This window comes from Artibeus jamaicensis, unplaced genomic scaffold (genome assembly GCF_021234435.1).
Source record: "Artibeus jamaicensis isolate MK-2021 breed Jamaican fruit bat unplaced genomic scaffold, CSHL_Jam_final contig_519, whole genome shotgun sequence".
Classification (NCBI taxonomy): Eukaryota; Metazoa; Chordata; class Mammalia; order Chiroptera; family Phyllostomidae; genus Artibeus; species Artibeus jamaicensis.
Window position 1 is genome coordinate 47,655,896 of NW_026521871.1, and position 22,878 is coordinate 47,678,773.

At 53.9% G+C, this 22,878-nt stretch overlaps 1 protein-coding gene across 2 annotated transcripts in view; it reads left to right on the forward strand.

Annotated features, from left to right (window-relative positions):
* The first annotated feature begins 3,012 nt into the window (after window positions 1–3,012).
* ITGA9 (integrin subunit alpha 9) overlaps window positions 3,013–22,878 on the forward strand; it is a 311,106-nt gene continuing 291,240 nt past the window's right edge. The window contains exons 1-3 of one of the 2 annotated variants that reach the window (XM_037148217.2): window positions 3,013–3,472; window positions 19,095–19,222; window positions 20,502–20,608. In XM_037148217.2, the coding sequence (XP_037004112.2) occupies window positions 3,288–3,472; window positions 19,095–19,222; window positions 20,502–20,608 (420 nt within the window). In that variant the 5' untranslated portion in view covers window positions 3,013–3,287. The remainder of the gene's footprint in view (window positions 3,473–19,094; window positions 19,223–20,501; window positions 20,609–22,878) is intronic. The other variant, XM_037148216.2, reaches the window with a different exon arrangement.

Consider the following 22,878-nt stretch of genomic DNA (forward strand, 5'->3'; position numbering starts at 1 on the left):
AGAAATTTCCCAGTATATAGTCTAAAGAATGGATGAGAAATAGTTAATATTTACAAAATATTTCCTATGTACCACACGCTGTGTTGTGATATACATATATATATATGCATATGCTTTATCTTATTTAATCATTATAGAAAATGTATGAGCATGTTATTATTAATATCTCTACTTTGCTTAACTTCTCTGTGCCTTATTCTTCTCGTGTAGAAAGTAAGGATGGGCCCCAGCTGGTGTGGCTCAGTGGATTGGGTGCCAGCCTGTGAACTGGAGGGTTGCTGGTTTGATTCCCAGTCAGGGCACATGCCTGGGTTGGGTCCCCAGTGGAGAGTGTGTGAGACGGAGCCACACATTGATGTTTCTCTTCCTCTTTCTCTCTCCCTTCCCCTCTAAAAATAAACAAATAAATTTTTTAAAAAAGGAGAGAGTGCGGATGGGAGTGGGAGGGGAGATTCACGATTCTAAAGTGGAAAAAGTTCTAAAAATCTTACCCAGGCTGATACACTCCTACAGTGCTGTATTAATGTCTCATTGGTCTGGTAACAAATTGCCACAAAACTAGTGGCTGAGCATGACTCAGACTGATCGTCTTATAGTTTTGGTGGCCAGGAGTGTAAAATGGCTCAGCGAGGCTGCGTTCCTCGTTGAGCCTCCGAGTTCTTTCTGCAGCATCCTTTCCCTTGCCAACTCTGCCAGGCCATGGAGCTGCCTGCGGCCCTGCTAGGTGGTCACGTGGTTCTGCCCAAGCCGCAGCTGGTGCCTCTTCTTGGGCTCTGTCACTGTCTTTTGTCTCCTGTAAGGACACTTGCGATTTCATTGGATTCACCTGGGCATTTCAAGGTCATCTCCCCAATTCCAGATCCTGAACTTAATCACATCTACGAAGTCCCACCCTCCTTTAAAAAAAAAAAAAAGATGTTATTTATTTTTAGAGAGAGGGGAAGGGAGGGAGAATGGGAGGGAGAGAAATAATGTGTGGTTGTCATGCACTCTACTGGGGACCTGGCCTGCAACCCAGGCATGTGCCCTGACTGGGAATTGAACCACTGACTACTTTGGTCTGCAGGCCAGCACTGAATCCACTGAGCCACACCAGCTGGGGCTAGCGTTTTAGTTCTGGAAGAACTGTGTGCTATTTTCTGTTATAATCTGGGGTTCTGGAAATGAAAGATGATATCCTAAACATAAAGATTACTGAGCCAGGCTGCTTGTATTAAGAACCTTAGAAATGTACCTAGTTTTGACCTGGTGGGTAAGCAGTTAGGAAATAACTAGAGGCAGACAAAAACTTATGAGTTTATATGAAAAAAAAGTTGGTTCAGGAAGGAAAAAAGTACAGCAGTTAATCTTAAAGACTTTTTCAAAGCTTATGAAAAAGCAACACTGTTTCTGTGGGACATTTACTCAGTATTCCTCTGTGCGGTGGGGTGGGGAGGGAGTGAGGGCAAAACTGTTACTTCTTTTGCATCATTATGACGAGGATGCTCTCATCCATCATCTGCCCCGGGGAAGGAAGTCAGGTTTGCTGTAGGGAAACTGACTTCGGATTCTGTGCAAGACAAGCGATGGGTGAGCTGATGTGGCATATTGTTCAATCTGCAACCACCCGGGTTAATATAAAACCTCCCGGTGGGTTCTCGAAGTGAGAGAATAAAGGGAGAAAGAGCAGTGGGTTGTCATTTCAGTTAGAAAACTGGACAACAGGTTCGTTTTTTTTTTTCCCCCCCAAAGGTACGCCCCCCCCCCCGCCCCCAAGCGGCTCTGCATCCTGGACGGCCAGGTTGGAATGACTACGTGCCCCCAGCTGGTCATTCTGGAGACACACACTTCAGGTCAAGTCTCCGTAGGAAAGCTTATCCTGGCACCTGGGAAACGGAGCTCACTCTTGATGTCTGATGATCCGAATGACTCACCAATGTTGAGGATTTGACAGAAAATGCTGTCCCAAGAAGCCCATCAACAAGTTTATTTGTTTGTTAGCGTCACTGTTTCCTGGACTTCCCAAGACCTGGGAATTAAATCCTTTTCATGGGAGGCTGAATCCCGAGTTTTCGCTGCCACACAAGGTGTGGCAGCGCGGGAGCACGAGGCAAAGCTCGGAATCTCGGGGAGGGCAGCGCCTCCCGGATCCCGCTGCGCAGTCAGTCTCCTGTACTTGTCTGACAAACCGATTCCTGGGCCTCTCTCTCCCTTAAAGACTCTGGCCCAGGGGGGAGCTCGTGAATCTGTATTTTTCAGTGATTGCTTGAGGATCTGATCTACGGCCGGGTTTGGGAGCGTCTGTTTGGTTAAATCAAAGACTAGGGCTACAATTCTCACCTAATGTCACTTCTAGGATTTAGTTTACGGAGATTGAAATGTGTGTCTTAGATCAGTGGGTCCTAACCTTTCCCCAACAACCTTACCTTTTAAGAACTTGTTGAAATCTAACACCACCCCCTCAACTTCGGGGCGGGGGGAGGGGGGTGCAACCCGCAGGGCTTCTGATTCAGCAGGTTTGGAGAGGGACCTACGGATCTGCGTTTCTAGCAAGTTCTCAGGTGAAGCTGCGGCTGGCGTGGCGCCACAGTTAGGGATCAGTGGTGTAGGAGACAGGTGAGTATAACAACCGGTGTGGGGGCTGCTCTGCTCACTCCCGCGTGGCTACTGCTGTTATTACTAACAGCTGTCATTTATGGAGCGCTTGCCTCTCACAGCTGGGGAAAGGGGCAGCGGATGGGCAAAGCTCTGTCCTTTCCCCGGCTCCCTTTGGCCTTGGTGTTGAGAGTGAGAGGGAGGGGGAGACCCCGACAGAGATCCAGGAGGGCGTGCAGAGCCCGCGGCTGCGGAGGGGATTAAGGTCGCCTCCCGACCAGAGCGCCCTGGGCGCGCGGTGGGGAGGTAGGGCAGCCAGAGGCGCCGGGCGGCGGCCCAGGCCATCTCCGGCCCGGAGGTGCGCGGCGGGCTCGCGGCCCGCAGGGGGCGCTGCCGCGCCGTCCCGCTGCCCCGGCCGCCCACCTCGCGGGCGCGCCACTCCGCAGTCCAGAGCCGCCCGGCCCCGGCCCCGCTCGCCGCGAGCGCTCAGACTCCTCGGCCGGCCGGACGGAGGACGCCGCCCGCTCGGGGCCGCCGCTGTGCTCGCCTCCCGCGCCCGCTCGGCCCTTTGTCCCCGGCCCGGCACCGCTGCACGCTTGCGTCGGAGCGCACAGCTCCCACCCCCGGGAGCCTCCCGGCCGTCGGCGGACCCCGCCGCCGGCGCGCTCAGCGCCCTGCTCGCGGGGCACAGGGAGGGCGGCGGCCGGCTGGGGATGGGCGGCCCGGCGACGCGGAGGGGCGCCGGGGGGCTCCGCGCGCTGCTCCTGGCGCTGGTGGCCGCGGGGACCCCCGCGGGCGCCTACAACCTGGACCCGCAGCGCCCCGTGCGGTTCCAGGGTCCCGCCGGTTCCTTCTTCGGCTACGCGGTGCTGGAGCATTTCCACGACAACACGCGCTGGTGAGTGTCCTCGCCGCTCCCCGACCCCTGCCCGGCCGCCGCGCGGGCCTCAGTTCCCCGGCCGGCCGCCGCCTTTCCGGCCTTTTCCACGCCGCCGTCCCGAGGGGGCGATTTAAATGTCTCCGCTGCGCGCAGCGCGGTCGCGGAGGAAAGGCGGGGAAGGAGGGAGGGCGGGCGCGGGTCCCGGGTCCTCCAGACGCCCCGGGTGGCGCCCGGAGGTGGAGGGGGCCGGGCCGGGCGCTTCCTCGGGGTCCCAGCCTGGAGTGTGCGGGGAGAGCGGCCCTCGGCCTCCCGGCCAGACTCAGCTTAACTCTCTGGGTCGCACAGTAACTTGGCTCCTCGGCCCGCCGCTGGCCGGGCTTGCATCCCGAACGCCGCAGGGCCGGGCGGACAGGGCATTGGAGATGCAGATTCCACAATTTCGGGGAACTCCTAGTGACCCCCCACCCACCTTTCCCTGGCTTCAAGCCTGTCCCGCGCCACCGCGCAGAGGAAGCAGAGTGACCCCGGGTGTGAGAATAGGCTGTGTGTGCAGCTTTGGTGGGAGGTTGCGGGGCATGTAGGGGTCCCCAGAGTCCTGAGTGTCTGGTACCCCAGGGACATATCCGAGCCCAGAGGCCCCCTTCCTCCCTTACAAAGTCCGTTGCCAAAGTGAGCTGAGAGGGTCTGGGATGCAGGAAAGGAGGATGGTCCAGGAGCCCAGGTGACAAGGACGGGGGGGGGGGGGGGGGGGCTGGTGCGTGATTTCTCTCATAGCCTAGGTCTCATTTCTGTGGGTCATCTAACCTGGACACAAGCACCAGAAGCCTTAGAGGGATGTGGTCTTCAGAGGTCAGCAGTCCGGTAGCCCTACTGAGGGCCCCAGGGGGTGGGGAACTCTCATCAGCTCAGGGATGCAGAGCTTGAGTGTGCAGCCCAAGGAGATGCACGGAGGAGAGGTTGGTCCCTCCTTGGCCCTTTTCCTTGCACAAGTGGGAACAAAACAGCCACTCAGTCACCTCTTCATCAAAAAGTTAGGCCCATGGAGAGTTCCCTTCCTCAAGGTCGTGGCCCAGTGGGGGCCCAGGGGACTCTTTATTGTGTGGTCACCGGTGTGAGCATCCTTCAGGGTTGTGGGCTGGAAGGGCAAGGTCAGTGATGTCTGCACTCTCAGTGTGTAGTTCTGCCAGACAGCCACTGCTCCGGGTTTGGACAGAGGCTGGTGGAAAAGAGCGGCTTTGCAGATCAAGTGCTCACGAATTCCTGGAAAGGTGGGGACTCCGTGACCAGCCAGTCCTTTAACCCTCGTGCTGTTTGCAGAGCTGCCTCCAGGAGAACCTCGTGTGGCTCCTGTCTGGTTTCCCATCTCCCTCCTCACCATCTGCCCCAGGTGCTGAGTTTAAGGCCAGGCGGTCTTTCCTGGCACTTGCCAGTAATCCCTTTATAAAGCGAAGCAGGCTGAGTACCTCCTCCACACTCAGAGTCCACACCAGGGGCTTGGGAGGTGGTAGAGGACGCCATCTGGGCGGAAGCAGCTGGAGAGCACACCGCGGGGTACTGTGCTGGACTCCCGGACTGTGTGATCTTCGCCCGAGGCATGTGGAGAGAGCTGTCAAAAACAGAAGGGCTTCTCTGCTTAGGGGGCTCAGGTGGAGATGCAGGCGGTGGCCCCGGGGCATTGCGTGGGACCCGCAGCTGTGCGGGCTTGTGCCCTGCGAGCTCTTTAAGCTCTTTACTTGACTCGGTTAAGACCCTGTCACCTGGATTTGGATGGGCCACCGGTGTAAGCCCACGGGAGGGAGACCGGCGAGGGCTGATCTCTGACTTGGGGAGAGAGTGGAGCCTGCTTCCTTTTAAAAAGGGGATGATGAATACATTTGACAAGTGCAGGAAAAGACAGCCTGGCTCTCAGGTCGGCACCGGGTAAATGGCAGAGCAGAGGTGGCACTGGGCGGTAATGCTCAGGTGCGTGGCTCTGGTGCCCCTGGAGATGTGGGACAGATATTTCAGGGGTCGGTAGGAACCCGTCCTGGGCCAGGCTGCTGGCCGCAAAGGTGCCCTGTTTGCTTCTGACACGGAGTGCGCCACTCTTTGTACCGGAGTGCTTGTCCCAAACCAACACGGAAACCTTTTGAAAGCAACGTTTTCCTTCCCCTCCCCACCCTACCCTGATCTTAGTTTGGCTCATCTCCTTGATTTCTGTCCTCTTGTTCCAAGTATTTCCCTCCTTATCCTTCTTCCTCTCTTCTTCCTTCCTCCACATAGTCTTCATCTCACGCCTTGAACATGGTTTTCTGTGGATTCTGCTGTCCACCTTGGTGGGCTGTGGCCTTGGAAATGAGAAATCTCCACCATCTCCTCTTTTCACCTTGCACCTGAAGCTTGGCAGCATCCTTAATTATTTCCTCCAAATGAATTCCTGGGCTTAGAATTGCTGGGTCAGAGAGGAAGGGAGGCTTTAAGTCGTTTTCTGTGCATTTCCAAAGTGCCAGAGAAGAGAGAGTGTGTACTCTAGAGAAGTGAATTAACTCACATGGTCCCTGGAGATTTGGAGTGATTTTACCAAAGGGCTGCCCCAGAGCAATGGACAAGCCTAGTATCCTGCAGAAGGAGACTTAAAAAGATCACAAATAGTCAGCATGGGCGAGAGAGGAAGGCAATAGACATGAAAAGGAACAATAAAGAAGGCAAAAATGTTAAGCCTTGTATTCGGTGCCTTCCTTCTTGACAGGAAATCACTCCATAGCTTCTTAATTCAGTATTAGTGGTTGAATGAATTTGCTTTGGTGAAGTGCTTGCTGTGTGCAGGGTGAGGGAGGGAGGGGCCATGCTGGAGGGGCAGGGGCAAGGCTCCAGCACCAGGGTCAGTGCAGGCCGCACAGGCGCAGAGGTGAGAGCTTGTGGTGGTGAGGGGCCCTGGGCGCATATCGAAAGGCACGTGTGTGTGTGTGTGTGTGTGTGTGTGTGTTCTGCTGGAACCAGCCCCACTTCTTCAATTCCATACCTGTGAATTCCCATCAGGTCTTTGAAACCTGTCACCGATCAGGAGGGCCTAAGCCTCTGTAAGAGAAGGGGTGTGACCTGGCTTTTTCCGAGCCCCAGGCACCGAGCCAGCTTCTGCACTCAGAGTGCGTTGAGAGCAGAGCCCCAGGCCCCTGCTCTCTCCACCTGGTTGGCTTGAGCGGCCCCTGGGCCACCACCATGCTCTAGGCAGTGGGGGTGCCCCCTGACCAGGTGGGCAGTGTTACAGACATCCGCTGTGTCAGTTTGGATGCAGCCATGATGGTGACCCCATTTCCTCCTTTGCAGCATCTGCCTGCACAGGGACAGCTTCCTCTCCTGTACCCCGCCCACCCACAGCCCCCCATCTTCTTGCAGTCTTGGAACAGCAGCAGTCGGTGCCAGGGAGCGTGGACAGAGCCGGTTTCAGTGCCCCCCCCCCCCAGACATGGACGGGTTCCGCAGCTGCAGGGCAGACAGCTCTGACGCACCGCGATACAAACAAATGCCGTCCGGCCGGCGTCCAGCCCCCAGAGGGGGCGTCTTTGACACTCTCCGCTCTTCTCTGCCCCAGACGCGCTGGAGTTGGTTGGGTGCCCTGGTTTCTGTTCTGGCGACCTCCTTCCTGCCAGTTTGCTGGGACACAGCAAGACGGCTGCGCTCACGCACAGGGCAAGTGCTTGGAGATGGAAGAGGCGCGGCTGTCCGCTTTGTCGGGGTTCGTCGGGGCAGGCTCAGTGTGCGGCAGGAGGCAGTTCGGACCCACAGGGAGCACAGCGCCCTCTGTGTGCATTCAGGCCGATCGCGGAAAGGACAAGCTGGGCGTCCCCGCTGTCCTGCCAATGCGTCGCCCATAGCCAGGTGTATGACTGTTTAAAGTAAAATTAATCACGACCAAAGGAAATGAAGAATTCAGCGCTTCGTTCATACGAGCCACATTTCGAGGGCTCAGGAGCCCACACGTGACTCGTGGCTACTGTTTTGGAGGGCACATAAGAACACAGTCATCACCGCAGAAAGTTCTACTGGATAGTGCTGGTTCAGAGCAGTGACTTCAGTCTTGAAGGGCTAGACAAAGATCAGTAGGAATTATAAGAAAAAGAAAGAAAATCGAATCCTTGGCGGATTTGAGTATTAAAACTGAAACAAAGGTGCTTGAACCTGACTATGAACTAAGAGTGGCCAGCCAAAGCGGCTGAATTCTTTGTCCATCCCTCCAATGTCGGAGTGCCTGCTCTGTGCGAAGGGGCAGGGACCCAGGAGTGAAGACTCCACTCCCGGTGCAGGGCGAAGACGGTGGGGCTCTGAGTCTGGTATCTCAGGCGAAATGTGAGATGCGGGCTCCGATGGGGAGAGGCTTGTCCTCGGGCTGGCACGGGCTGTTCAGGGGGCAGAGGAGAGTGCCCCAAACTTTCAGGATGGGGACCCCAGGCCCATGGGCCTTGCTGCCCCCATTCTCGTGGGGAGATGCCTGGAACTGGTGGGGCAGCTGCCTTCCCGTAACCACCGCAGGGGAAGTCCTCCCGGGCTCTTCTGTCCCACGCCGGCTCCCAGGCGTGGGTGTAGCTCCGCCTCCCCATCTGGATTTTCTAGAAGTGGCCTTTTCAGATCCTGTTCCTGGTTCTCACTGGCCCCGCAGAGCCTGCTCGGGAAGGGGGCGACATGTTTACGAGGCCCCAGGTCTAAGGGGACCCAGAAAGCATCTCTTGGGGTTTACGCAGGAGTTTCCCCCCAAATCCCAAACTGGAGAGGGTGCTGTTTCCTGAGCTGGTGCTGAAGTCTGTCTGGGGCAGAGGCGGCTGTGTGGTCCAGGGGAGAACCTTCCAGGGCAAAAATTCAGCCAGTCACTAACAGCCTGGAGTGTGAGAGTGTGAAGGGCCTGGCTCCAGCCAGCTCCGAGTCTCCAGCGACTGCTGCTGGTCAGAAAGAGTCTCCTTCCGATAACTCTTACTGTGCTGTGTCCAGGGAAAATGTTTTCGTGTTTATTAAAAGCGGCCATGGTGTCCTCAAAAATCACTCACTTCCAAGGGAGTTGCAAACTTTAAGCAATCAAAATTAACGATGCCATCAGACGGTCTTTGCTGGGCATCTGTTTACAAGAGGTTAAATGCTTTCACGGGCATTATAGTCTTTAATCGACTCTTTGGGACAGTTTGATGAGTGGTTCCAGTTTGCCTGTCAGGGAATCGAGGCTTGCAGGGGTATTGGTGGTGGCCAGGGCCCACCCGGCCTCAGCGGTCAGCACACAGCTGCGGGGGGCTCATGCAGATGCTAGTGTGGAAATAGGTGTGCAAGAGGAATATTGGGGAGGGGAGGGGATGGGTGAGGACTGTGAGCAGGGAGAGCCTCAGACTTCCATGCAGATCTGATTGAAGTCTCAGCCGACTCAACAGGGACTCCCTCCCCCCATGCCCCTCCCCCTCCCCCTGATCACAGTCAGTCACTGGCTGGGGGTGCCTGGGAAGAGTGGCCTCAACTTGATTGCCAAGGCCACCCTGAGGGGCTGCAGTTGGAGACTGAAGGCCGACTGCCCCCTGGCAGTGGATCGCCATGAGGGGGACACACCTCCATGGCCACCCTGGAGCCCGTCATGGGTGCATGACCGCGTTTGTAACTGGGGGCCACTCTGCCTTTGCCCACTGCATCGGCACCGGGAGCACTGGGACACTGGGCCATTAGAATTGGCCCTGGAGCCAACTCCGGAACATTCTCACTGCCAGCTGATCTCAGGGAGGTCGCAGGTGAGGGATGGAGGCAGAAGAGCGCTCTGCCTTAACCTGGAGCAGTTAGCTGGGTGAGCTCTTGACTAGACCGCATCCAAGGCACCCTGGGAACCAGCCTTAAGCCGAGTGGATTTGGCAGCTCACCAAAGCAGAATAAAGTGTTTTTATCATGACCTTCCTTTTTGCCAGAGGGAGCCTTAGACAGCAAAAGTAAATCCAAGTTTGGGGAAAAGAAATCTAGTCTTCGAAACCACAGGTTCACTCAATCCCCAATTTCTGTGTTTTGGGAGAACAGAAAGGATGTGTGTTGTGAGTGTATATTCACAGCAGTAGCCACACTGGCAAAGCAGTGAACTCATGGAGTACCCGGCACACCTGGAGGACTGCTGGACCTATGCTTTGTGCGTAGTAGCTCCTTCACTGTTCCCTGCGGTTGTTTCAGTGGGCTGTCATTGTAGCCCCATTCTCAAAGGGGAAAACTGAGGCACAAGTAACATGGCAAGGGAGTAGCAGAGCTGGGGCCTGTGATGTTGTCCCCTAAGAGTTACCCTGAGTTTGGGGCTACAAGGCACCCAAGCTTCTGTCTCGTGAGGTTCTGTCCTGCTGGCCCTGCTGGATACGTTTTTGACATTACAGTGGTGGTCGCTTCCTTGTGACACTTTGCGGGTGCTCTTCCTGGCCCACTGGCTCGGGTGCGGGTCCTGGGGTCCTGCTTTCCAGGGTCACGTGATGATCACTGAATAAACAGGGACCCAGTGATTCTGCCAGGGACGCTTGTAGGACCTGTTCTCACACCAGGTCTGTCTGCTATTCAGACGTACATGTCCTAGGAAAGATGGGAGATTCTGGAACATTCCATGTATCCGCCTAACTTCTCTGGGCTGCTTTTGTTACCATCCCTCCAGCAGCTCCGTGAGTCTTCCTGGCTCCCACTGCTAATTTAAGAAGCTCTGTTGGGAGAGTGGAGGGAGGAGATAGCTATGGTGGCCAGTCTTTCGGATTCATTCACCCCTGCATTTGTAACATTACTAAAGAAACTCACTCGAAGTCAGATTTTCTGCACCAGTGGCCAGTGATGTGGGGGCGAGGGTGACCCCCAAATCTGAACATGAAAGCATGGGCTAGTCTTGTCTCTCTCAGCCCAGGCGGCCGCTTCCCCCTGCCCTGCCCGTCTGGCGGCAACACGCTGCGATGCGCGCACCCCAGAGCAGAGTCGGCGGCGCGCAGGACACGCCAGAGGGCGGGGCGGCAGAGGTGCCTGGCATCGCTTCTCCCCCAGGACGGTCCCAGACAGTGGGTGTCCCAGACTTGGGGGTGGGGCTTGATCCCCAGCAACAACCAAACCCGTGGTCTCTGTGCCATGACGGGGGGGGGGCGGTGCCACAAGGGTGGGCTCCAGAGTCAGCCCAGACGGCGCCCCTATGCAGGACCTGGGTGGTCTCTGCAAGGTCCTCCGGCTGTTTGAGTCTCGCTTCTTCCTCTACAAAATAATCGTAATGAGAATGGGCCCTCACTCTGCCTGGGTGGCTCAGTGGGTTGAGCATTGCCCAGCAAAGTGAAAGGTCGCAGGTTTGATTCCTGGTCAGGGAACACGCCTGGGTTGCGGGTTTGGTCCTTGGTTGGGGGTAAGTATGGGAGGCAACCGATTGATGTTTCTCTCTCACATCGATGTTTCTTTCTCTCTCTCCCCCTGCCTTCCCTTCTCTCTAAAACTAAAATCTTTTAAAAAAAAATCCTCCCTCATCACGCTGTTGGGGAGTTAAACGGACTGATGTCTGTGAAGCCTGGACCGCAGCCTGCAGAGCGCGGCAAACCCTTGGTAAACGCTAGTAGGTACTTGTGCTGTTGCTCTGATTTGACTTTTGGGCCTATGGCTTTCTTCATCCTGACTTAGATGCTGAGAGTGTGCTTTTAGTTCCTTTGTTGATTCAGTTACTCATCTGTCAATGTCTGAGTGTCAGTGCTCAATACAGAAATGAATGAGATGGTCCCACGTAGTACACACTCTTCATTATGGGTGGTCTCCGAACTCTTGGTCAGGGTCTACATTCGTGTGCATTTTGCTGTGTCATTTACATCCTGCCTGCTTCCGGAAAGGACCTGAGGTGGCTGCTTTAATTGGAGACCGTGGGACTGAAAGTCCTAGCCTTTTGTGTGCCTTTCCCTTCTCTCAGATGTTGGGGGCCACTGTTATGGGGGGCCCTGGCTCCCACCCCAGGCTCCAGATAAGCCTATGAGGTAGGTCTACAGTTCCAAGGTAAGGTGGTGGTGAGTGTTTTTGCAAAAGAAAAAAGAAAAAAAAAAGGAAAAATGGTAAATGTTAAATTACTGATGAAAATGATCAGAAACTAACAGGAAGACCTCCAGACTTTTGCTCAGCTCTCCCAGAGGGCTGCAGCCTGCTCCAGCTCTTGGATTTTCACTGCTGACGTGGTGTTCTCAGGTGGGGAAGGACGATATCGGTCCTTTTGCCTTCTTTCCTTCTCCAGCTGCCTCCCCTCAGGCATCTCCCAGGCCCCCGGCCCCTGGCCGGGGCTGCAGCCCAGTTCTTAGCCCCCTTACTCTCTGATGGGGCAGCCACTGTAAGGGGGGGCCCCACTTGTGCCCCCGCTCTTTCCCGGTTGGACACGGCATACCCCCTGTTTCACTCCACGGAGTCAGCTTTTGCTGGGATGGATCACACCCCTTTCCTTCCCTTTATTTACTCCAGCCTAGGGTTCCCAGAATAAAAATGATTATCGCCAGCCTTTTGTGAGTACTTCCTACGGGCCAGAGGTGCTAGGCTCACAGTCACCCGGATGCTGCTGCAGAGGGAGGCACAGACGCCAAGTCCAAGGTTACCCAGCTAGAATTGTAGATTGCAGGTGACTTAATGCTCCTCTGGCTGTTCTCAGGGTCAGCCATGCTGCTGTCCCCTCACCCATCCCATCAAGTCCCTGTCCAAGGTATCCGGTTCCTAAGGGGGAAGAGAACATGCCCTGATGTGGCTTCTGGGAGGAGTGCCCGGGCTCTACTTCCTTCTGCTCTTGGCCTTGGCACATGAAATATTCTACTCCATTCTCAGAAGTCCAGCCCTCCTGGGTGCAGGGCCCCTTCCCCAAACACTTTTCCATTTCCTTTTGTGCCTCTCCGTGCCCTGGGAGGGGGACCTTGCATTTGCCGGTGGCTTTGTTTTAGAGATGAGGGAGTGCCTGGGGACTTGGCCCGCGGTCACACAGCTGGAGAGAAGCTGGCAGACTCTTCTGGGCTGTTTCTACTGCCCCACCCTGCCTTTCTCATATCAGGGCCCTTGGACCTTGTGGTCCTGGTTGGCAGTGAGACTCTTTGCAGGATGGAAAGACCATCAGGGAGTTGGAGGAGCAGTAGCCACCGTGCTGAGCCCTCTGAGCTCTGCAGAGTTGGATGGTTGGGTTGGACCAGGGGGCACTGAGGTACCACAGTCCACTTTCCTTCTGGGGTGGCATGCCCCAGCTGGATGGTACATCCGTTTTCTGCCACCGCAGTTCGGCTGCAGAACAAACCACCCTAATACTCAGTGGCTTAAACCAATCACTATTTATTAGCTCATGATTCTGCAGTTGGTGGTTTAGACTGGGTTCAGCTGGGTGGTTCTTATGTGCTCAGCTGGGCTCTCGGTGCATCTACCGCCGGCTTCTGGGCTGGCTGGCTGGCTGGGCGGGTGGTCCAGGATGCCTGCAGCTGACCTGGCTCACGGTGCTCCCTGTGTGTTTCCCTCCTGCAGCCTGGGCTCGTGCGCGTGGTGGCTGGGCAGGGTGCCGAGGCAGCAGGCAGAGGAGGGTGCTTGGTCTCTCGAAGCCTAGGCTGTTCCTTCTGTCACATTCTGTTGGCTGGTGCAAGTGACAGGGACAGCCCACATTCAAGAGGAGGGGAAACAGACCCCACGTCTTGACGGAAGGAGCTGGGACGTCACACTGGAAGGGGCACGGACACAGGCAGGGTGGAGAACGGCGGCTGCCTTTGCAGTCTACCGCGGTGGAAGTGCCGCAGCCGTTCTTGGGTTTCTGCGATCTCAGCCGACGGTCTGAATAGATTTCTGCCCGTCATGCCTGCACAGGGGCTGAGGTTCTAAGGATCTGTGAGCTCCTGGGGTGCTGCCAAGTAGCGGAGCTGGCACGAGTCGGGTGCCAATGCTTTTGGCCCACTGCCCAGCCTTCTAACACTTCTCTGAGTACCCACTTTGTACTGAGTGCTGTGCTCGGTGCTTTATAAACTTCGCCCTGCTTAAACCTCACAAGAACCCTTACTAGGTACGTTTTTCTCCTGTTTTACAGAGGAAGAACATGGAGCCTCAGAGTGGTTAAGAAACTTATCTGAAGTCACACAGCTTATCGGTGGTAGAGGCAGGACTTGAATCCTGTGTTACCCCTGTGCTTTTTACACTTCACCACCTTGAATAACTTGCCCTTGAAGCTTAGAATTCAGGGGGCACCCCTAGTTTAAAACACTTGCTTTAACACCTGGGACCCCAGTTCCCCAACAGGTAAAGAGAGTTGCCCTGCAGTTTTTCGGGCCCTGCACCTCCAGTTAGCAAGCATTGCCCTGCAGCGTCTCCTGCCTCTGGAAGTGAACGGTTTGGCTTGGTCAGGGGTGGCTCTCCTTTGCTCAAGTCTTGGCTATTTTTGGTCGGTTTAGGACCGTGAGGCAATTCCTGGGGTTTCTGTGCGGTGTGGTGAACACACAGTGATTGAATTCCACTCCCGTTACTGCCACGTGGGTCCCTGGGGAAGCTTTGGCTTCGGGAGCAAATGCATGGAAGCGAACCTAATGGGTTTAAGGTTTTGAATCCCAGTTGCTGTCCTGTATCTGGCTGTGGTTTCGCCCGCAGAAACATAGCAGTGGCATCTGTGGGGGGGGGGAGCCTCTGAGACGCTGACCGCTCCGAGCCTTCCCCAGAGAGCCGCTGTAGTCCAGCCCCCCTCTGCCACCTGCTCCCCAGGGGACTGACCTGCAGTTTGCCCTCAGGATGTGAGGGGTGGGTTCCAAGCAGCGCGGGCTGCTGAGCGGAGCCTCTGTGACCAGCTGGACCACACGCAGGCCGGCCACGGAAGTGGCTGTGTTGGACAAAAGGAGGGCATCTCAGCCGCCGCAGTAGGAGGGAGTCGGTGGAGGGGACTGGAAAGGCCCTTGGACACTGACCCCTGGGGCTCAAATCCAGCTCTGCCACGTATCAGCTGAGTAACCTGCCATCTCTGAAGAAACCACACACCAGAAGCTGCCTGACCGTGAGCAAGAAATCAGACGACCCGTGAGCATAACTGGCACTGGCAGACGCATTGATGGGCCTGTGTATTTAATTAGGTGCGTGAACCACTCATTTCGAGGGGTGAATCTCTGGGCAACACCACACCAGCAGTGTGTTCCAGAAAAGCAAGAAGGTGATGGAAGTTCAGACTGACGGGGCGGGGGCAGCCACCTTTCTGTTGCAGAGCCCAGTCTGTCCTTTGGCACGAAGGAGCTTCCACATCCAAGTTCTAACCTGGGAGCGACCCTCGGAGCCTCACCTGGGCTTTTTGAGGAAGGCCATGTGTGTGAGCAGCTGGCCCCACGGTGGGCACTTCATACCTGGTGGTTCCCTTGCCTCCTCCCGGCTGGCGTGGGACGGGCAGCATCGGGGAGCGGGCACTCAGGTGATTGCTGGGGCGCGTGCTGCATCTTGGCATCCGACCAGGCTTCGTGGGCTCGGGCACGTCCCGGGACCTTCTCTGGCCTCGTGCTTCTCCATCTGTAAAATGGGGAGTGTCAGCGCGCCCCACAGGGCTGCTGTGAAGAGGCAGCGTGATTCCGTCATGAGGAGCCTGGCCCAACACTGGTGCACCCCAAGTGCCCGATCCGTGCCGGCTGCCCTGGTGATTAGAAATCGAGAATTCTGAGTTAACGAGATGACTCTTAACATGTCTTTGAAGTTTGACTGCATCTCAAACTGGGGACGTCGTGGGAGGAAAGCCTCTCAAGGGTCGGCTGTTCATACCAGCTCCAAATGAACGTGGTTGTTTGTCACCTGTGTGGGTGGTGACGTAGCATTTCTCAGACTGTAAGTCACCTAGAGAGCTTGTTAAAATGCACGTACTGCCTCAGTGGGCTGGGGATGCGGCCTGAGATTCTGCACCCGGTCAGGCTCCCAGGTGTTCTCTGCGCGCTGGTCTGAGGACCACACTTGCAGTAGTGAGCAGAAGTCAGAATCAGCCTGACGACTTGCTGTTGGGGGGGGTGTCTGGTGGGGTGGGGGACACGCAGACTCTTTTATATGGTAATTGCACAGAGAAAAGAAGCATCTTATTGTCTGGTCCGGAGGACCAGGGCAGAGCGTGGGGGATGTTGGACGTGTCTGGGATGTCTCTTCATGACTTAGAATAATGAGAAAAAGCAGATGGCATCTTTTCAGTGGCTTGTCTCGGACCCTGGGCCATTGTGCTCTCTCTCTCTCTTGGGATCAGCCTGGCGAATAGCCAGCTGAACTAACTTCAGAAAAGACAAGCTCATCAGCTGGCCTGCAGCCTCAGACTTGCTGGCCGGCGGCCTAGGTAAAGAGCCGCGCCAGGCAGCGGCGGAAGAAGCCACAGTGTTCTGTAAACACGGAGATACAAGCTCATCCTCCGCTGTGCCACCCCTGCGAGCTCTGTGCACACGCGCCCGTACATTCGGCCCCCACCGCCCCCGCAGCCCCATCTCTTGCTTCATTTTCCTTTACACAGGCTTTGGGAAAAGCTCCCTTATCTGCCCAGCTGATGAGCCATTGTTAGAGCCACTGAGTATCCTGGGCTCAGAAGGTGAAAAGAACTCTCAGCTGGCCCTTCTCCGCATTAGAGTCCGTGCAGATCTTGTCCCTCAGTCTCCGCTCTGGGCTGAGAGAAGCAGGGCCCGAGATCCAGCCTCTCCTGGGTCCCTTCTCGCTCGGGTGACCTGTGACTCTGGTCTGAAATGTCTAGGCCGGCAGCGGCGTTTTGGGAGGTGCAAAGGAGGGACACACAGCCAGCTGTTGTGCGAGATTAACTGCCCTCTGTTTAACTTTCGTCATGCCTACAGGATGAATTGCCAGTGGCATTTAGTCACTGTGCCGATGCAAATTTGGAGTTGGTAGGAATGTTTGGGCCCAGCCTCGTCCCACCTGGGTGTTTGAGTGGAGGCGGCGTCCTGGGCTGCCCAGGTCTGACAGGCCGACACGTGGAAAGACGTGGGTGTTTCAGCTGGTTGAATCTGTCCAGTTGCTAATTCTTCTCACCTGTGAAAACATAGCAGGCCTTAGGGAGAGCCGCCCTTGGCTTGCCCTGGTGGCTCTAAAGCTCAGCCCCAGAAGCAGGGATGGGGGTCGGGGGAATTGATCCCTGAACCCGCTGTCTTCTCACTGGAGTTTCACGTGGTGCGTTGTGTTGCATTTGAGTTAGAGCAGCCAAGGGCCGGCCAGACTGCCCTTGTGTGGGAAACGGAGGCGGCGTGGTCTGTTGGGGAAAGTGCTTGGGATGATTTCTGAAGGCTGTAGGTTCCAGCCAGCTTCAGCTTAGAGGCTGCAGCTGCGGCCCACCGTGGTGAGGCTGCAGAGCCATCCCCAAGGTGCTACTGAGGGGCTGAGGGGCTGAGGGGCGGCTTGGGTGCCCTCGTTGTTGGGGGCCCAGCTCCTCCACATCCCAGTGGGGAGTGACTTCATTCCATGCAGAATCAAATACAGAATCTACAAGACTGATTGCTCGGGAAACTCCAGGAAGGGGTGGGTCTCCCTGGCTCCTTGTATCCTCAGGGATCCTTCACCTTCTGGTGTTGAGGGGCCAGGGCCCTGGCAATTAAGACGGGACCCACGTGCCTCCCCGTGAACCTGGTAACATGCATCTGAGTCTTAGTAGCAGAGGTGTCCTTTGTGACATCCATCAGCCTCTTTGGAAGGCCTGTCTGAGGGTCTTTGCCTTCTTTTACTCCTCCAGAATGTTGGGGGAGCAGCGTCATTCCAAGGCCAGGGTAGGGGTAAAGGGTGAGTGTCCAGCATCTCAAGGCAAAGGTGGCTCTCAGGACAACCTGAGGGGAGCCTGGGTCCACTTTCCGTATCCCCGGGGGGCCTGTCTGGGGTCATTCTGACCTCTTCTAGGTACCTTTCCCACACATACCTAATGGATAATGCTTTCTTTCCCCAGGTAAGTGGGGATGATCCATTTCATAAGGTCCCTAATACCTTTTGAGGGGAATTGCACCCCCTTTCCGGGCCGTGAGAAGTTTGGAACAGCTCACATTCTCACCGAGCAGCAGCTTAGAATTTTCTACGCGTTGAACATCGTCAGTGTGGGTTTTGTTTAAAGTCTCATCATGTGAGCTCTTTTCCAAGTGGCTCGCAGCTCAGACACAAACCGTGCCTGGCTGGTGCTGTTTAGTATTCTTTGCTGGAGCTCTTTACTCTACTGCTTTCCGGAAACAGTGCCTGTCGCCGTAGGTCAGAGTCGTTTTTGTAACATCTGGAGCGGAAGTCTCTGCCGGTGCCCCCATGCTCTGTCCCCAAATGTGTCTTTTCTTTCTTCTTGGCGTGACTTGTCTGTTCCTCCAGTAGGGAAGGGACCTGCGGGGGGCGGCCCCTCCCCGGGGCAGATTTCCCGTTCGAGATGAAGGAGGGAGAGCTTCGATCCTTGCCCAGTTTGTACCTGAACGATTCCATCTCTGGTTTGCATCGTGCTGGAGGACGCGTTGATAATTCTCTGCCACTGCGGCATCTTTCCCAGGTCCCCTTAAATGTGCATCTTATGTGTGGTGGGGAGGGAGAGAGGATCCCAGAAGAGAAGCACCGTCTCCACATTTCTCATTCATTCTCTTCATTATTTGTTAAGCCTGATACACCCAGGGGAGTGCCTGTATCATATGAACCATAACCTGATGAACTATCCCAAATTTGTGTGGACACTGCTTGGGCTGAAATGAACATGATAAGTACACAGGAAGCTCTGTCTCCCTAACTACAACCCCACTGCCCCTTCCCCAAGGTAACCTGTATCCTGACCTCTAACCCCGCAGTTACGCTTTGGCTGCCTTGACCTTCAGATCAACAGAATCAGAGAGTGAGTATGCTGTTGTCCCTGACGTCTTTTGCTCAGTGTTTCATGAATGAGATTCGTCCATGTGGTTCTGGCTGAGTGACATTCACTGGTTTTCACTGCTGTATAGAATTCCATCGTATTTCTATTCCAGAATGTACTTACCCATTGTCGCATTGGTGGACCTTTGGTGTTCTTCGTTTTGGGCCATTGCGTATTCAGTCATGAACATTTTTGTACGTGTCGCCTGGGAGGTGTGTATACGCATTTCTGTTGAGTATGTTCCTAGAAATGGAGTGACTGGATCATGGGGTGGACACACGTTCAGTTTTGTTAGAAACTGTTGAATCAGTCACCGAGGTGGTGGTCACGGTTTACACTCCCACCAGCCGAATGGTGGGGGTTAGCCTTGCTCCGTGTCCTTGGCAGCACTTGGCATTTTCTGTCTTTTTGGTTTTAGCCTTCTGGTGGGTGAGAAGTGGCGTGTCATTTGTGTTTCTCTCATAACTTATACAGTCGAGCACCTTTTCTTATGTTTACTGGCCATTTGGTTATGGTCTTTCATCGAGTGTCTGTTGAAGCCTTTGGCCCATTATGGTGTCGGTGACCTGTATTTTCCTTATTGATTTGTAGGCGTTCCCGATAGATTTTGGATAAGCACTGTTGGTGGGTTGTATGTGTTTCCAACAAACACGAGCTTTAAGTCTGTCTGGAGAGAATCTGACAGGTTCGCTGTCGGAGCCCCTCCCCTGGCCCCTCAGTGTGATGTAATGCTGGAGTGGGTTTCCCAGGGGGCCTCAGGCAGCCTGCCCGTGGCGGGGTGAGAAGCGAACCATCAGCCTCCCCTTTCCTGGTGCTGGGTTGTGACAAATGCCCTTTCTTCTTGCCGTGCAGGGTCCTTGTGGGCGCACCAAAGGCAGATTCCAAGTACAGCACGTCCGTGAAGTCCCCCGGGGCTGTGTTTAAGTGCCGCATCCACACCAACCCTGACCGGAGATGCACCGAACTGGACATGGCTCGAGGTGGGTGGACGTCCCTGCCAAAGTACACCTGGACTCTGGACCCTCATGCTTTCCTCTTTCTCCTCAGGGTGGCCTGGCCCCCGCCTCCTCCCCTCCCCTCCCTCCTTCCCTCCCTCCCTCCTTCCCTCCCTCCCTCCCTCCCTCCCTCCTACTCAACCATCATGCAGTAAGTAGCTATTGCTTACTAAGCACCAGAATATACCGGTGAATAAAACAAAGATCTTGCCATCCTCACAAAATAGTGGGCAAAAGACACATTAAAAAACAACTGATCAAGAGCATGAAGACCAGGAGGAAGGTGGGTATTCGATCTACACATATTGGAAAGATGCATAGTGGTTAGCCGGCAGGCAGGGAGGCAGAACCTCCAAGCAGAGGAGCGCATGTGCCATGGTCAAGTACAGAGCGAGGGCGGAGTGGCTGGAGTGGTGAGCAGGACAGAGTGGAGGCAGAGGACTTGGCAAGGTCGGCTGGGGCGTGCCGATCACACAGGGCCCAGCAGGCCGGGGAAAGGTGTGAGGATTTTACTCTGTGTGTGAAGGGGAGGCCATTCAATCAATTTTATATGTTCAGTAGGGAAAGATTTGATCCAAGGATGCATTAAAAAGTTCACTTGGATTCCGTGGAAAATATGTTATCTTTGGAATCAGACAGTCTGCCTGGGTTCAGAGCCCAGCTCTGCCTGCTCCTAGTGGGACTTGTTGGGAATGTCCCATGGCCTCTTTGGCCTCGGTCTCCTCCTTTAACAGCAGGACAAAACACCTATCTCATAGCAGTCCCTTGAGAAGGTTAAGTGGGATAAATAGAGGTGAATATACAGAACTGTGCTGGGCACAGAGTAGGTACTCAGTAAGTCGGAGTTCCTTTTTCACCATCACTTCAGCTCCTCACTTTCTCCAAAGTTCCATCAAGTGCATCTAATTATTATTGTTTTTAGATGAACTGCTGTGATTTTTCTTAGAAAAGGAGAGGCACCCATGGTGTTCTCAAGTGTTCCTCCTAATGACTGGCGGGTGACCCGTTTATTGCCTATGCATAACAAATTAGGGAGCTTGCTTCAGAACATAGACTGATGCGTGGCTGCCTTCGAGAAAGTCTTGCTGGGGGAAAAATATCAGCTGAATCAAACAGCATACATAGCGATAGAGTTGACTGCACGCTTCATTTTCTCCGGAGCTAGTTCTGAACACTTGGGCTGTAGACCACCCTTTGAAAAGCAGCCAGAAGAACATTGTTCCTTAACCCATGACTCCCCCCCCCACCTCTCTTTTCCCTCCAGGGAAGACTCGGGGGATGTCCTGTGGAAAAACCTGCCGGGAAGACCGGGATGATGAGTGGATGGGGGTGAGCCTGGCCCGGCAGCCCAAGGCCGACGGTCGGGTGCTGGTAAGGCCTCCTGGGGGTGCTGCGGGGAGGGGGTGGCACCCTGAGAACGAGTGACTTTGATCTCTTAGGAAAGCTGGATGGCATAGGGAAAGGACATGGCTTTGAGGTTGCCTGTTCTGGACTACTGTTTGGACAAATGACTAACCTTTTTATTTTCTTCATCGGTCAGACATCAATAGTGTCTGTCCCAGGGTGCAGAGATATGGCTATTGAAACACGATCCACCAAATGTATGGGGGGAAGTACTTTGTAAATCTTGTTTATTACATAAATATGCGTGCTTTATGTTGAAGTACAATTTCTATAAAATGCACAGATCTTCAGATTACGGTTTGCATTTTGACAATCGTGTGTGCCTATGTAACACCCCCGCCCCCCGCCCCCCCAGGACACAGCCCGCTCCCCTCATCCCAACAAGCCCTCTTATGTTCCTTTCTAGTCAATTCCTTTCACCCTGAGGCAACTGCTGCTGGGAACTGTGGTTCCCTGGGTTACTTTTGCTTTTTCTAGAACTTTACATAAATGGAATCCCACAGTATGTAAGGCTCCTTTCACTCAAAATAATACTTTTGAGATTAACCCATGTTGTGTGTTTCAGTAGTTCATTCCTCTTTGTTCCTGTATGATACTATGTTTTATGAAACGCATGTCATTTTTGAACAGTCATTTATGTGGCTCCCAAAACACATAGAATGTCTTCTGGTCCATTAGGTATTTTGAGGTGCATGGCGGGGGGTCTTTGGCCCTGAGACTTGTGATATCCCAGAGCTGTGCCGTCCAATACAGTAGCCCCCGCCCCCATGTCGTTATTTTTTTTTTAATTTATTTTTTTTATTGATTATGCCATTACAGTTGTTCTGTTCCCCCCCTTCATTCCCCTCTACCCTACCCCCCATCCCCACCATTACCCCCCCTTTAGTTTATGACCATATGTCTCAAGTTCTTTAGATTCTATATTTCCCATACTATTCTTGCCCCCCCATCAATTTTCTGTCTACTTTCTATGCTACTCATTTTCTGTACCTTCTCTCCCCTTCTCCTCCTCCCACTCCCCTGTTGCTAACCCTCCTTGAGATCTTCATTTCTATGTTTCTGCTCCTGATCTAGCTGTCCTTTTAGTTTGCTTTTGTTTTAGGTGTGGTTGTTAATAACTGTGAGTTTGCTGTCCTTTCACTGTTCATGTTTTTTTAACTTCTTTTTCGGGGGGGGGTGGGATGGGAGAAATAGATAAAAAAATGTACTTGAAAAGTAACTAAATAAAATTTATTATAAAAAATAAATAAATAAACATCCTCCCCCCAAAAAACTTCTTTTTCTTAGATAAGTCCCTTTAACATTTCATATAGTAAGGGCTTGGTGATGATGAACTCCTTGAATTTGATCTTATCTGAGAAGCACTTTATCTGTCCTTCCATTCTAAATGAAAGTTTTGCTGGATAGAGCAATCTTGGTTGTAGGATTTTGGATTTCATGACTTGGAATATGTCTTTCCAGCCCCTTCTTGCCTGTAAGGTCTCTTTTGAGAAATCCGCTGACAGTCTGATAGGAACTCCTTTGTAGGTGACTGTCTCCTTAGCTCTTGCTGCTTCTAGGGTTCTCTCTTTCATTGTAATCTTGGCTAATGTAATGATGATGTGCCTTGGTGTGTTCCTTCTTGGGTCCAACTTCTTTAGGACTCTCTGAGCTTCCTGGATTTCCTGGAGGTCTATTTCCTTTGTCAGATTGGGGAAATTCTCCTTTATTATTTATTCAAATAAGTTTTCCACTAGTGGCTGTTTCTTTCCCCCTTCTGGTACCCCTATAATTTGGATGTTGAAGCGTTTAAAGATGTCCTGGAGGATCCTAAGACTCTCCTCATTTTTTTGAATTCTTGCTTCTTGACTCTTTTCTGTTTGGCCATTATTTGGTTTCTTCTGGTCCACTCCATTGATTTGAGTCCCAGTTTCCTTTTCATCGCTATTGGTGCAATTCCATTCATTTTAATTAGTTTTGCCTTCATATGTTCGTCTAATTTGTGGCTATAATCAACCAGTTCTGTGAGGATCCTGATCACCAGTGTTTTAAACTGTGTGTCTGAGAGTTTTGCTATTTCTTCATTGCTTAGATTTATAGGCTGTGGGGCTTTGAGATCTTCTTGAGCCATTTTTGGTCTGTTCTCACCCGTTGAGTCTGAGGAGCGGAGGCTTGGACTCCCAGGTCGCTGGGTTGTGACGCTATATGTGGGGGCATGGTCAGAGCGGGGAAATGGCAACCCCCTCTGCTGTTTCTCG